Below are 15958 nucleotides of genomic sequence, written 5' to 3'. Positions count from 1 at the left end.
TAAAATAAGAATAGAATGAATGAAAATTAAAAATAACTTCGTTTTTCATTGACTGTGTCTTCAAGAATGGCTATGAACAAGCTGGTTAAAACTGTATCAGGAAAGGGTGTAAAAAAAATAACATAAGAAAAAGCATTAAGCCTGGTTTTTTCTCCCATACCACTTTGTTTGGGGGTAGCTCCTGGGCTGAGTGGAGGTGTACTGTACATCAGTGAAACAACGTAGCCTATGTGTGTTGTTGTCCATCTATTGCTTGCTCTTGACTGTATGGTAGCTAGCTGTTGCTGTGTATGGGATGTGCAGTGTGAGTAGTGTGAGCACTATACCGACAGGCCATTACAATGGAAATATTACAATTTCTGGCGGGCCACATAAAATTGTATTGTGGGCTGGATCTGGCCCCCAGGCCTTGTGTCTATTGTAACCTAATACATTGAAACAAAGTGACTGCTTCTCTACCTGCTCAGCAATAATGGAAGTAGGCTACACCTCCTGAAAGTTACATGTAATGCAAAAACTGTAGTTGTTTTTCAAAGTTTTATTGTCTCAAGTTCTCATTTTGCAAAAGAATGGTTCATAGAAAATAATGTCACAAATAGGCTATTTGAATAGGCTAATGCAAGTGGAGCTTGAATACAAACTCTTAAAGTTAATAAGTAGCCTAATGGAATAAAGAAATGCACAAGTGAAACTGAGGATTCATGTCATGAAGCAAACACCCAAGCTGGTGGTGGTTCATTTATGTGATGTGGGTTAGAAAGACTTTAATGAAACAACAATAAATGGCATCAATGAAAAGGTCTTGTTTTGAATTTATTTCACCTGCACAGATAAAAAACACAGCTAAAGCCTTTTGACAGTATTTACATTTTCCTAACGAGCACCAGGAGAGCAGCTACTCATTCAGCCTAAACAGTCCTCAGTTTATGTATAGGCAGCATGCCGGTCACTCTCCTCCCTGTTGTCCGCTCTCCAGTGATCCAGCTGTCACAAGAGTTTCAGGTTCATATAGTCCACATGTAATTCAATGGAATCTAAGAGGGCACCCCAGAATAAGCTTGATGCAGAAACAAAAGAAGACTTTTATCTGGAAAATCTCAGTTTGAACTCAGTATAAAAGTATAAACTCTTAAAAGAACAAAACAACATATGTCATCGTCCTTCACAGACTCTGACTTTAGTTTGATTATATTATTTGCATGTCTCTATGTCTTTCTGCCCCATCAGGGCTACTCCTGGTACTGCCTCTCTGTGGCAGTGAAGAAATCCTCCAAAACGCTCCTCAGGTACTCAAAGGTTGGCCTGTTCTCTGGGCTTTCCGTCCAGCACATACCCATCACACCATAAAGCCCATCTGGACAGTTTTCTGGCTTTGGCATTCTGTAGCCCCGCTCCAGGTTCTGGATTACCTCTGGGTTGGACATTCCTGCAACAGGTAAAACACAGCAATATGGGCCATTGGATATGATGTTCTCAACTATTATAGCCTAACATATGCCAAACTTCATTATGAAAGGATTGTGAGATGGACTAGAATTATTATTATAATTTTTTACCAGGGTAAGGGATGCGTCCATATGTCACTATTTCTGTGAGGAGGATCCCAAAAGACCAAACATCTGATTTTATGGAGAAGGTGCCATAGTTGATAGCTTCTGGGGCAGTCCACTTGATGGGGAACTTTGCACCTATGAACACAGGAGACTTTATTTCTCAAAAATAGGACACCAACACTTGGTGGAGCTGCTGCATAGTGTTCAAATCTTATGACTTGTTTCAAACTGTTTCAATGCCAAGAGGAAAAGAGAATAAATAATCATGATGAGATACATTATTTAGCTTGAACAAAGTTTCCAGAGCTCAAAGCAAGGTCTTGTTACCTTCTCTGGCTGTGTATTCATTGTCCTCAATGAGTCTTGCAAGTCCGAAGTCGGCAATCTTACAGATGAGTTCGTGAGACACCAGTATGTTGGCAGCTCGCAGGTCTCGGTGAATGTAGTTTTTCTCCTCAATGAAGGCCATCCCATCAGCCACCTGCAGGGAGCAGCACACCATCAGACAGGCCAACAGTGTGTGTGTTGTGAAGCATGAATTGCTTGGCTGTGAATGATGTGTGTGTTTTGGTACTACGCAATATGTGTTTGTGTGTGTTGGACAGACGAGCAGAGTCATTACCAAAGTAGGGAGTTTACCACTTCCCAGGTCAGTTCCTTATAACCTTTTACCTCTGTACTCCACCCAGGTACACAGCTGTGCCTGCTCCACTTCCTGATACAGAACCTGTTGCCCTGCCTCCGCCTTCTAGCCCAGACTATCTGAGTATTACAATGACTGTGTTTCTGATTCAGTCAAATATGACATGAGTCATTTCCACAGAGGAAAATTAGACCTGAAGTATCTTGTGAGATGTTAAAATCAAGAAAACGCTGATGCTTTCTGAAGAATCCACCACCCACAGTTGATCAGTTATTGTATCATCTGTGTGCCGGTACCTGTGCTTGAATATCTTACCATCAATTACTATTTTCCTGTGTCAGTGGTAAATATTTAAGACATAAGAATGTGTCACATAGGTGTGATTGGTCTGCAGGATCTTGTCGGAAACCTGAGATATAACCTACGTACGTGTGTGTGTATTTCCCAAACTTCTGCTGTTGTCATGACTCCACGCCCAGGAACCTCGCCTCCTCTTTACTCTCCATTCCATTCATTTGTTTATAGTACATCGTTTTGTATTTATTAAATCAGCTATCTTCTTTGCTCTGCTATTGCTAAAATGTGATTACATAGGCCAACAAGTCTGTCCACACATAAGGATATGGGCAGAATTTCCGATGTGGCAGCAGAAAAAAGGTCATAAATCAGTCACATTTTTATGGTCCATCACATGATGGTTGGAGTAACTTGCTTTGAGCTTTCACCACAAATGGCATCAGTGCATGTCGACAGGCTTGAAAGCATCTTTCTGTAAAATATGTTCACCACAAAGCCCTGTCGAAATTCTGCCCCTCTACGACGAGCTGCAAGGCGTCGCAGAGTTGCCGAGTTCGAATGAAGAATCTTTTGTATCGACTTTGAAACCTCAGCCTGTCTTCCTGTGGTCGTGTTTTCCATTCCCACACCCACAATATAGAAAGTCATAGTTCTTTTACTGATACGTAACATTTCAAGAAGTAGACATCGGCATGATTTGTAATTCGTAATGAACGATAAACCTCAAATGTTCTGCATGTAAATATTTTAGTAATAAAGCATAAATGGGCGGAAGCAGCTTCTGTTTGTTTAATCCATTGAAAAATGAGGTTAGGAGACTGCAGCAAGTTAGAACAAATTATTAAACAAACCCTGTTTGCTGAATTTTTGTTAAGCCTTGCGAACTGGCTGCTGGCTGCACTGCACTTTTACTTGCAATGTTGAAACCCATTTTCAAACCTCTGACTTTACTGACCAAATTAGTCATTTATCAGTGATTGAATGCCATATTTCATACCAATACCTTTCTTTTCAATCACACTACACAATAATCATCACTTTAGCAGGGTTGTCACAAAACATAAAATTGCATGATGGTGAAAGACAACAAGATAAACCAAAAGGAAAGTCTACAATGCATCATGCATGAAGTGCCATGGTTTTGTCACCATGTCATGGTTTTCAAGGTCAAGCAAGCGTTTAAAGTGTGTTTGGTGGTTACACAGGTTTATTTGAGTCAGTGGGTCTAGACCGACAAGATCATAATTCACACCTGCAGACATAGCTTTGTGGTTATTATAAGACTAGTGATAAGGCTACACCAGTGGTCAGTTTCCTGTCTAGGGGAACCACACAGAGAGAGTGGGAAGTGAAAGAATAAAAGAAAGGGTGTCTGGGACATGAAGTCAAAGGAATATGGAGATAAAAGGGAGAAAAAAGGAAAAAAGGAAAGGAAAGGAAAAGGAAAGGAAAAAAAACACGATTTAAAGTGAAAAGAGAGGTCTTGCCTGAGACGACATGTCTATCAGCGTGTTCATGGGCAAATTGCTTCCCTCCGTCGTTTTTAGATACTCCACAAGACTGCCTGTAAGAAATCAAATCAGATCCAAGTTAGATCTCCTCAGTAAAGCATTTGATACATGTTTGTACGTCATTCATTCCTACTAGCTACTAACATTTTGCATTTAGCAACCTATTTCTGCAAATGAACTAGCTCACAACCACCAGTGCAGGTGCATACACCAGTTACCAGCAGCATGTGGCTGTTACTGTTTACTGCTATGTGTGTGTGTGTGTGTGTGTGTGTGTGTGTGTGTGTGTGTGTGTGTGTGTGTGTGTGTGTGTGTGTGTGTGTGTGTGTGTGTGTGTGTGTGTGTGTGTCTGTCATCATGGCAAAATGTGGTCCTACAGACAGCCACTGTAGTGGGAACTACCGGGGGCGGTTTTTAGTACTGCTGTAGGTGTTTATGTGTCTGTGGACAGATTCTGTCACTACAATAGCACCATAATTGTGCGAGCTACAATCAGCAAACAAAGTTGGGTGTGATCCAACATATGAGCGCAAAGTACTTATTATTACATAAGTACTTTGACTCAATAATGTAGCAATGGCTACTGAGTATTCATGGGTTTGGATGTCAGGCGTTGTGGCTGATGAGATTCCATCACAGGATGGTCTCCAGTTTATTGTGTTGTACTCGAGGCTGTACAGGACATTAAGAAACAATGACAGGCAGGTCTGATATAAATTGGAAAAGAAATGTAAAATTATGCTTTGTCCCGACGACTAATTACATTTTCCTTTGTCAAAAACATCACAATTCCCCACAGATATAAATAACGTGTTGGTCCAGAATAGCAGCTCAAATCAGGGAACATAACACTGTGAGGAAGTACATGAAACATCAGTCAAGCTGATGCATAGTCTCTGACAGCAGACTTTGTGTCGAGGATGATTAGGATGGAACAATACCTCTGCACACCGGCCAACCAAGGCAAACCAAAGGAAATACTTTAAGAGGAATGATTGTGCCAGGAAAGAGGAGGCATTGCTCTTCTGCTTAAGACCGGAAGACTGCTTTTGAAGTCTGAGAGCCAGAGGAACGCTCTTTGTCAAGGTCACAAAGGGAAGCTGAAATGACACGCCTGTTATTTTCCATCTTTGTTGTCTTTGATAATAAAAAAAAGGGACAAACTGAAAAGACGGGAACTTCGAGCCATCCTTTTTCTTGACAACAGAGGCAGCAACTGTGCCCCGTCCACACGTGGATGCCAGACAAAGAGGCAGCCTGGTGTAGAGGCACTGCTGGTGGTTTACAGGCTACTCATACAAGACCATACAAAGGAACTCCATTCACTTCAGCTGTAAGGCTGTTGTTGTGTTTCTGACAACATCTCTCTCTGCATTTTGCCCTTGTTCCTCCCAGTGACAAAGAATTACAGAGACTTTTGAGGTTAAAGCGACACAGATACTGGGCCTTTCTCATATGACAGCAGCATTGGGACATAATAAATCTTTACTGAGCACTACGAAAATATGTTTGTAGGTGTTACTGTGGCAACATATTATTTATTACTCACTAATCACTGTGTCTATGCTTTGCAGGAAATGAACATGTCGTACAGACCTCGATGGGAAAGTAAAAAAAGGAAGAGCCATGTGGCAAGAAGTTTGTTTACAACAACTGCCCTTAGTTTTCCCATACTTGTGTACATGCGCATAATACAGACTCTGGAGAGTAGCCAGCTCTCATCAGGGGTCTCAGGGAACAATAACGCGGTGAATCACCCTCTCCTGTTTTAACACCCCTGATCTTGGACTGGCCAGGAGAGACTTCCCCTCTGTGAGTAAACACCAGTAAACTGTCTGGAAAGGCCCGGAAAAGAAGTGAAAGTTCATGTTTGCTTTTAAACATTTTAGCACAGAGCAGCAAATACAGGAGGGTCATGAGGAGAAGCTGAAAATAGCCTATCAGAGGCCGGGGCCACTTCAGCAGAGCAGCACGTGTTGAGAGCGAGGCAACGCTCTTGACTTACTGTGGCTCCCTTATTTAGGTGTGCCCACACAGCTGCATTCACGTCTGGTATCACAGGTGATGATTATAGGGTTCAGTCTCAGTAATGTGCCTCTCATATCATATCAAATATCAAACGCAATTGCAATGCAGCCATAGCTCTGTGATCAAAAGATTCTCGGTTGATTCAACAGTCACTGGAGTGAAGAGTATATGTGGAAAGAGAGTGACGCATCAAAAGGGTGAAGCACATGGGCGACCCAGTCTTTGGTCTGGGCATGTGCATTTACCCATAACAGATCAACATGTTTGATCCTGAAAGTCTATAACACAATGCTGACTGTAACACACACACACACACTGTTTTCGTCTCCAGAAATCACCCTGACGACATCGTCTTTGGTGTTCAGGGTAACGGTGCAGCAGATTAAGGAAATGATTGTTTCAGACAAGCTTCGACATGTTGTCATTGACTGGACTAAACTGAAAGTGGCTGCTGTGATTACAAAGGGATTTCTGTATAATTTATCACCAAATGAGCATTCAGTTCATGGAAATACCCAGGGACCAGGTTTTGCTTTTGATGCCCTCAGAGATATCTTTAATTCCCACTAGATAGTTAGTTGGCGTCTTTACTAAAATGCTCCCGGCTGTGACACATACAGTATTTTGACTTACCATTTTCCATGTACTCTGTGACTATGTAGATGGGCTCCTGGGTAACCACAGCAAAGAGGCGGACGAGGCGAGGATGTTGTAAGTTCTTCATCATGTTGGCTTCTGCCAGGAAGGCCTCCACCGACATTGTACCCATCTTCAGATTCTTAATTGCCACTTTCCTGTCATTATTGTAGATGCCTGAAAAATATATTCAGTGGAACTCTGAGTAAAATAAGATAAAACCACAGCCATGATAGCAGCCCTGTGAACCAACACAGAAGTGCTTTGGGCTAAATGCTAAAACTCTGAAGCTAACATACTCACAGTGACAACACTAACATACCAATGTTTAGTGGGCACGTTTAGGCTATCATATTCATCATTTTAATTCACCTGTTAGCATGCTAACACAAATCATGATTATCAAGTGAAGCTACAAATGAAGTAATCCATCCAATACAAAAAAACATTACACTCAAAGATTATATTGACGACTTCATAGTAGCATTAAAAAAAAAGGTCAGAGGTCAATCAGGTCAGTTAGTCTGATTCAATCTCTGTGTACCATGAATGTAAATGCAATTTACAGTGAAATGAAAATTTAACTAAAACCCATCCATAAAAAAATTCCAAATTACATTGCCTTCTATAGGGCTTTGTTCATGTGAAAATAAAGTAAACCCTGTCATCTCATCTTCAGGGATCATAAACACAGACGAGATCAAATAGGTGCCGAACTAACAACAGTTCCACATGACTCCCATTCAAACAGGATCTTCATCAGCTTCGGTACAATAACATTCCCATAGTATATCATGTCAGATAAACCTACGAGTTTTATCTTGTGTCCTGTAACACACTGAGCATCAGTGCATGAAGCTCAGCAATGCAAGAGTTCCTCTTTGTCTTTGTTATCTGCTGTTGAAATCTCCTCAGTATAAAGGAAGGTTATCACATGTTCTCATGTTAACAAATCTGAGTAAACATTTCATAGCAAATGACAGTCACTCCCATTATTCAAGTATGTCGTTGAACCGATGTTTGGATGAGGACACAGATACAAACACAGTGCCCAGACTACACGCATGCGACTCTGTACTGAAAGTGGCCATGGTTGGCAGTGTTTAACTCTAATACAGTGGTTTGTTTGGGATGTTGAATGGTGCTGGCAAATGGGGATGGAAAACGGAGGGGAAATTACCCCTCCAATTGAATAATAAGGGGGTTGTGGCACAGATCTATAAACTGTTGCCCCTGTGATCAAAACAGTTGTCCCTCTTGTTTAACTTATTATTCCACAATCACAATTAGACATTCATGCAGGCAATTGGTCAGACACAAGTTTCTCCAAACAATTAGTTCATTGAAAAGGTAGATTCATGTAGTCTGAGTGACATTGCGTAATGGGGTTAATACCTCACATTATCCTCCAGTTAACCAGCTCAAACAAGCCTACAATTAAGACTGTGCTGAGGAGAGCATTCTGCGTACACTGCAGAAAACCCCTGGCTAAGGTCTCTACACTGTCAATCCCACAGCTGATTGAGCAACTATAGGATTTGTGAATACGCAATGTGTCTGTGCAAAATTGTTCCTCTCTGCAGAATATAAAGATAACACTTTAAAGTTTCATTTAATCACATAGCTTCCCTGAATCCATTAAAGGGATAGTTCACCCAAAATTCTAATTTCACATTATCTTCTCACCCTCATGTCAACTAAGAGCTGTGAGAACTGGCTTCTGTGAGTTACGGGGGGGCTCCGCGCAGCAGTATTTGTCCATATGGTTATGAATGGATACCACTATTCTTCGTCCAAAAAGACACACCAAAAAACATCCAAATACCTCCATACTGCTCGTCTGTAATGTCCCTCTGGTATTGAAGCCCCGACATGAGAAATTGTTCCGAAAAAAATTAAATAAGTCTATATTTTAAGCTTGTTTGTAGCGGAAGCTCCCAGTGTCTCGGTTCACTGCTCTTCCTGTGTCAGTGCAAATCTCGCGTGATTTGCGGATTTTGGTGTGTCTTTTTGGATAAAGAAAAGTGGTATCCATTCACAACCATTATATGGACAAATACTGCTGTGCGGACCCCTCCGTAATTTAGAGAAGGCACGGAGGACTCTGAAAATTCTCACAGCTCTCAGTCGACATGAGGGTGAGTAGATAATGAGTGAAATTCGAATTTTGGGTGAACTATCCCTTTAAGTTCTCTTCTTTTTTCTTAGTCTCACTCTTTCATCTCCTCTGTTACTCACCCATCCATACTTCTCCAAACTGTCCTGCTCCGAGCCTGGACTCCAGCTTCAGGGACTCACGAGGGATCTCCCACTCATCCTGCCACCAGGGCTTCTGCGGTGCCCTCGACTGACACGGCTTCATCAGCTTCGTGCACAGCCCATCTGCATCACCTGGACCACAGAGAGAGGAGACTCAGATAAAGACCCTGCACATTGTATTCAGTAATCTTGATAACCCCCTCACCCCTCCTCAGGGGCTGCACGCACGTGAGTGATGCTGGACGAGCTCCTTCAGCGAGTTGAAGGAAATCTTGGCTGTGATATAGAAGCCGCCATTGTCCATGTTGCGGATCCTGTAGTGCTTGACTCCTTCACCTGTGTTATGGTCCAAGTCTCTGACTGATAAAGAGTATGATCCTACAACAAAGAAGGAGGCAGAGTGCGCAGTTTACACAAACAGATGAAAGGTGAGATCAACAAAATGAGATAAAAATTAAAAATGTGCCAAAATCCATAAGTATATCTTGTTTACATTTATGGACCCATGAATTTAGTGATGACTGTCACTGGATTACTTTGGCATCTCAATCTAACACATGATGGTCATATACTTATCACATTGTTTTTCTAGTTATTTATGGACAGTGATTCACAGATATTCACAAAACTGATTTCACAGAGTTAGCACATATCTGATTGTGTTTGCATTCCACCGTTCATTCCGCTTTTACAAAACAAATAGTGGAATTACGTAAATGCTTGTGTAGTATAAAATCTCTTCCTCTGTTTTCGTTCTTGGCAGTAAAGCAAAGCTGAGCTCAGATAGATAAAGCTATAGGGGTGGGAGACAAAAGGTTTGTTGTAAAACCACGAGATGTAGGAAATACTGATCTAATTTGTGAGTTAGTTATAGCACCTTGTGACTGTGTGTGGACAGTATAGCAGTCACTGCTACGATGACAAAAAAGCTCACCTGGGGTCGTCTCACTCTCTCGAATCAGGAAGGAGCCTTGTGTATTTCCAGGAGCGAGGAGAAGCCTCATGGCTTCGTTTCTAGAGATGTTCTTGAAGAACCACCTGCAACACAGGCACATATGTTTCACACCTTCAGCTAACCACTTCCCTTTCTCCAGGGACACAACATGCGTTATGTGAAATAGTGCAGAGGCTGGGTGGCATGGTGTTGAGCACAGTATAATAATATTTCCTGTGTGACGTACGATTCCGTCTCAACTGTGGACATCGCAACAAAGTTGAAGGGGATGTATCCCTGCTGGCCTGTGGTGAGAGACTCTGCCAGATACCACTCTGGGTCTTCCCTGGATGTGAAAAAGACACAACAATAACACCGTGAGTGAGAGACAGGTTTCAGGGATGAATAGGCCCACCATCAGAAAGCAGTTTCAAATTAGCCCCTACAGGCAAAAGGGTTCAATGCAATGTAAATGATCGGTGCATGAAATGGACGGCGTCGCAGTAGGCGGGTAAATTATCTTACAGAGAGAGACGACAGAGACGAATGACACATGTCTGACATGACAGAATCTTCACCGTAACAGCCTCTTATATCTTTCTAATAGTTAAAAGTGAAATTAATCATATTATATATATCATATATATTTCTCCCTCACAGGAGCATAGCCACTACTTTACAAACACACAACCTTCTCCTCTGGGAACTCCACCCAACCCAATGAAATCTTCCTTAAGGCACCAACCAAACTATTTTACAAAATTATCTTATTCTTTAATTCAACTTCAAAATTGTATTTTTTTAAATGTCTGGTCCCTGTAACACAATTTCTTTCATACTGTATATATCACATATCATTTAGACTTCACAAAAGCAATTTGTGTATTACATGTGTGTTTGTAGCCTAGTTCCTGCCATTAACATCGTAGAGTTTCCAGAAATATTACAGAGGTTAGACGTCTTTATCCTCAGTGATAGAGACACAATTATGACCACTTGGAGTTTCTAGAGTGAATACTGCTTGAATCCCCCCCAAAAGCCATCTAGTTCTTTTCAGATTGTCATATTCACATATCCATCTTAAAGAAATTAAAGCACTGCAGGCCTGATATTTACCTCTGTTTTCTATATTTCTTTTCATTATGCTGTTTCCTCTTTCACACCCACAATCACTTGGTTAAATTTAAAAAAAAAAATTTTTCCCAACAGTGCCTCAGCAGTATTGAAACAGGAAACACGGGGCGAGTGAGTTAACCAAATTCTCCGGTCGGAAAAAGAACCGGGGACAAAGTGAATACAAACTCAGCACCTTAGACTGCACCTCCGGCTGCAACAACACAGGTTTATTTTTGAAGCTATAAACGATGCTTAGTAAAGCTACTAATGATGTGTAGTGCAGTAGACTAGATTTAGGTTTGTAGTGCTGTGAGGGTGAGTGGAAAGTGTGCTGAAAATATTATCATGATTCGGTTTCGTTCATCAGCTACTTACTTGTTGATGATCTTGAGTTTGTCTCCCTTTTCAAAGCCCAGGTCGCCATCATGGTTGGGTTCATAGCTGTATATGGCCACCGCAAGATTGTCTGCAAGAGGAATATTGTAGGTGTAAGTTGAATAAAACATAGCTAAAACATACCAGGGACGAGGGTTGTACAGTATAGTATAGAGTATAGACTTGTGGTGTGTTTTGCATGTTTGAATTGTTGAAGGCTCAGTGGAAATAGCGAAGGAGGTGTGGATATCCCCGACAATTTGTGATTATTTCCTAATATTGACAACTTGCCTAAAGGTGAGGTGTACAGAGATGTAACTGGATTAATAACCTGTCGACCAAAATGTAATTTCTCTTCTACGGCGTGTAGAAATTTTCAGTTGTCTTTATAAAAGGTTTATCTAACAGAGCCTTTTGACAAGTTTTTTTTTTTTTTTTTTTTTTTTGGTGTGGTAAATTGTTGCCTTGATTACTAGAGTTAAACATATTTTGTTTCCAAAAAGAATCCAACCACACAAGAAACTACAAAGAATTCTAGCTCACAATGATCTGCTTTTTACTTCAACAGAAATGTAATACTGAAGGTACAGGAAGACAATATGGGGTTTTGAGCACGGGGATGTTAAACCCCAACGGGAACACGAGACAGGACTTAGAACTGTTGAACGTTTGCACAAATAAAACCTTGTTGAAAACATAGAAAAGAAAAGCACCAAAAAAAAAACAACTGAAAAATAAACCCTCTGGCAGAGAAAGGTCGTGTCTCAGACTCTACAGCGACCATAAGACCCTGCAAACAAACAATCCAAACTGGGGACATTGTTCTTGAGTAGCCAATAAGCTGTTGGGTAATGCCCAAGCATGTTGGATACAACCTTCTCTTTTTTTTCATTGTTACAAGCAGCAAGGGTAAGGGGAAATGTTGAAAGCAAAACTGGCAAAGAAAATAGAAAATGTGAGAGGAAATGGAAAATTTTATGAAAAAAAGTAAGTAAAAAAAAAAAACTTTTCGAAAAATGTGTTGTTGTTTTGTATGTTAGTGGTTGAGTCCAATATAACTTCCAAATCTTCTACAGTCAATGCTGTTAGGCTTACTACATTCAGTTCAATATGAATTTAATATTTCACAGAATAAAGTATTACTCTTTACCCTACTACACCATTTGTGTGTCTGTCTATCATGCAATAGGGATGCTGCTCATCCCGAGGTTTTTCACTCCACACTCATCCCAACAATGGTGCACATTGTTCACACTGTAAAACCCTTGGAAGTAAAACTATGATCTTAGAGTCTGCAATGGAAAAATTGGTTTAACTCATAGACACATACACCTGTAGATTAACACCCGGACACCCATGACAATGCACTGTATTTTCTCACCTGGTAAAGGCGATGTAGGAGGTGAATGCTGTGATGGGTAAGGAATCAGCTGTTCTATGTACTGGGAGGAGGAAAACAAGATTGAACTTGGATTTGACATTTGGCTTTGTGAGGAACAATAAAAGATTGATGTGTGAATACAGGAGGCTAATACATGCCATGGTCACAGTAAAAAAAACAACGTACACACGTCTCAATGCTAAATCAACAACAGTTTTGGTTTTTGTCCCAGACAAAGTGTCTCTGCGTACTGTGGCACATACAGGTGGTTTTCTCCTTTATTTCTAATCTAATGACACATCTAACTCACAGGGAGGAACCGTTGGAAATAATCACGCTCCTGTTTAATTACACACACAAAAGACAACTTCCCTCACAGTTATGTAAGTTATAAAATATTTCTGGACTGATACAACAGCAGATTGTATTTCATAATTGTCACATTGAAGGTCTGAACTGCACTGAGTACGCTCTCCAAATACAGATAAATACGCAGTCATGAACTATATACAGCATGGAGCATATGTGAACATATAACATAAATCAATACAGAACATATACACTCACTTGGTTACATGCCTGGTTTGGTATGGGACAGTTGCAGTGTTCACAGATTTCATCCAAGTTCTCGATCCAGTCATTGTCTGAATAGTCCGAACTGCAGTTACATCCCATCTTCTCTGCAATGTGGAGATTAAAGCAATTATCGCAAAGGCATCATATAGGCATCAGAATAACATAACATGATCATAACATTCATAACATGATCATTAATATTTATAAGTCACACATGCTCAGATGAGAGCCTTTTCATCGTGTCCCAAAATCTCACATCGATCTGGAACTGTTTCAAAATATCATCATCAGAAAATATCACACACAAAATACTGTTGCCCGAAAGCAGAATTTTTCACGGAAGACAAATTTAATGGTTTTATATTAACATATATAAGTGGAGATGGGTGACACAAAGTATTTTTGTTCCTCAAACAGCTGCTTCAATCGGATGTGACTGAGGGCCTCGCCTCAAAATGGAGGCTCAGTGAAGAGTCATGCTTTGAACTAGGAGTCTATCCCTTTTAAAAACTTTCATTTTGGACACTCTACTGTGAAAATATATGCTCAACAGTCAAATACAATCACAAAACTGTGACAAATCACTGAAGGGTTACCATCACTTTCAGTGTTGCGAATCACAGGCCTTCATGTTCTAATTCAGATTGAGTAAACTCTATAAAACTGCACCAACACTAATCTGGTATAATCCAGGGTCTGCACGTGCGCTGCATTGCGGTGCACTGTACAAACTGGCTTTCTCAAGATCACTGGGCTCCCATTGGACCGGTCACGGAACAGGGTCAGTGGGCTAATCGTAGCAGCCGTCTGTCCCAAAGGCTCTGAGCCGTGAGAAAAATCTGCCGAGGTCTGACCCCGACAATAACAACCCACCACTGTACTGAGACCCCAAGAAATGATTCACAGGAGGATGAAGAAGTCTTTTTTTTTCCAATTATCAGCACTCCTACGCCTCATGGCCCACACTCTGGGAGTCATACAAACAAAGTCAGCATTTTCCATTGAGGGGCTATCCTCTTCTTTTTTTATGACCTACAGCTGAAGGCCTTTCCAAACAATTCCTGTTGATTGTTATTGCTTGCAAAGTATTATGGGTATATATGCCAAGTGAGGTTTATAAGAGAAGCCTAAAACAACTGTCGTAATTAATGCTGTCAGTGAAGCTTATGGGCTGATAAATTATTATATTTCAAAAGCTATAAAGAACACCATGAACTTAGAAAAACACATAGAAAAAACAAACAGAAAACAGATTTTTTTAAAAACAACAGCACTCTTTATGTGGATTTTTTTTGTCACAAAAAATACATTAACAATTTTACAATTTATATTCTAATTTGCCTTTACCCATGCAGGTTTACATTTACACACAGGGACCTGAATTTTCCTTAATAACCAGCTTGTAAATCAGTTGGATATGATACAAATAGATGTTATATTACCATGTCAAAATCTTCTTTTGTAATTATGTTGTCCCGTCTCCTTCGTAATACTGAGTTTTATCGGCAGGGACAATAAGACAGCAGTATTACAGTAAATGTAAATGTGTTTTTCAAAGCCTTTATGTTATACCACACAACTCAAGGGAAAACAAAGAAAGGCTTTTTTTTCCTTCTTTTTTTGTCAGTTGTTATTTCTGGCCACTATTTTTGGGTGTGGATGTTGCTTCACCATATACGTTAGTTCTGAAAGTCCAATATGTTTCGTATAAATGTCAAAAGATGAAAACAATCTCTGATTCCTGTAGCATATTTGTTTAATACTTTTCGTAATACTGATAAGGAAACTTGTGTTAGGACATCTTCCTTTCACACCATTATTTCTAACCCTTTAACTTAGCGGTGAAGGAATCATAAGGCTTCTACTCACCTCTTGAAATACAAAACGTCTCTTCAGCCGTCCAATAATGTCAGATTTCAGGTCCCGCCATAGAGATATTCTTAGTAAATTATTTTAAAGAGGCTTTTTAGCTATAAGTGAGTTTTACTGGAGCCATGCAAGGTGTGAAAGTGTCATCATCCGCTCCTCTTATTATAACTAACTCAGTGATGTGGTATCTATTCTGTACACACACAGTCACACATATGCAAGCACACACATGAGGGGAGTGGAGGAGAGCAACCCAGAGAGTTTCCTGTCGTTGAAAGGTTGAGGGTTGCTCTGCAGGCTTCTAACAGGTGCTTTACTGTGCAGCTGTGTGTGAGCTGAGGGGAACGTTATGGGCTCCATGGTAAGGGGGTCAGGACTGCACCTTTCCCTAAAGTGGGAGCCAAGAAGTAAATGTTCCAATACAGTTAAAGAAAGGGGGCTATGATGGGCGTCTGAGGTTATATTTGAGTGTTTTTGTGTTGCTCATAACATCTGTGAGTCAGTGACCTTTAAGGTGAGGACTACCGTGAGTGTGGGGTTGAGGCGGTGGGCCGAGGTTATGTTAAACATCTTATTGTGAAAGATTCTTTTTCTATGCTAAAGGGGATTTCACATAGCATCAAACAGGCCTTAAAGGTACCCTATGTCCCATAGAGCAGACCTTGTGGGGACAGTTGTGATTTTTGTCAACAAAACTACAGAGGCTATTTATGTCACTTGAACTTGTGGTTTTGGTCTGTGTGTGGCCAGTGCAGCATTTAAAAATAGAATCTGTCTATT

The 15958-nt window shown here is 40.6% G+C and overlaps 1 protein-coding gene across 1 annotated transcript; it reads right to left on the bottom strand.

Moving 5' to 3' along the window:
- Positions 1–811: 811 nt before the first annotated feature.
- Positions 812–15348, bottom strand: lck (LCK proto-oncogene, Src family tyrosine kinase). The gene is made up of 13 exons (XM_085766802.1): positions 15179–15348; positions 13301–13413; positions 12734–12794; positions 11353–11443; positions 10109–10207; positions 9862–9965; positions 9156–9305; positions 8907–9059; positions 6666–6845; positions 3981–4057; positions 1881–2034; positions 1557–1688; positions 812–1426 (listed from the first exon to the last, which is right to left on the bottom strand). The coding sequence occupies exons 2-13, from the start codon at positions 13406–13408 to the stop codon at positions 1230–1232; spliced, it is 1506 nt and encodes a 501-aa protein (XP_085622928.1). The 5' UTR covers positions 13409–13413; positions 15179–15348; the 3' UTR covers positions 812–1229.
- Positions 15349–15958: the final 610 nt, after the last annotated feature.

The sequence above is a fragment of the Trachurus japonicus genome, chromosome 22 (assembly GCF_045865225.1).
Source record: "Trachurus japonicus isolate A0001 chromosome 22, Traja_1.0".
In the NCBI taxonomy this organism is placed as follows: Eukaryota; Metazoa; Chordata; class Actinopteri; order Carangiformes; family Carangidae; genus Trachurus; species Trachurus japonicus.
The sequence above is the reverse complement of the archived record's forward strand: the minus strand, read 5'-3'. Positions and strand labels throughout refer to the sequence as shown.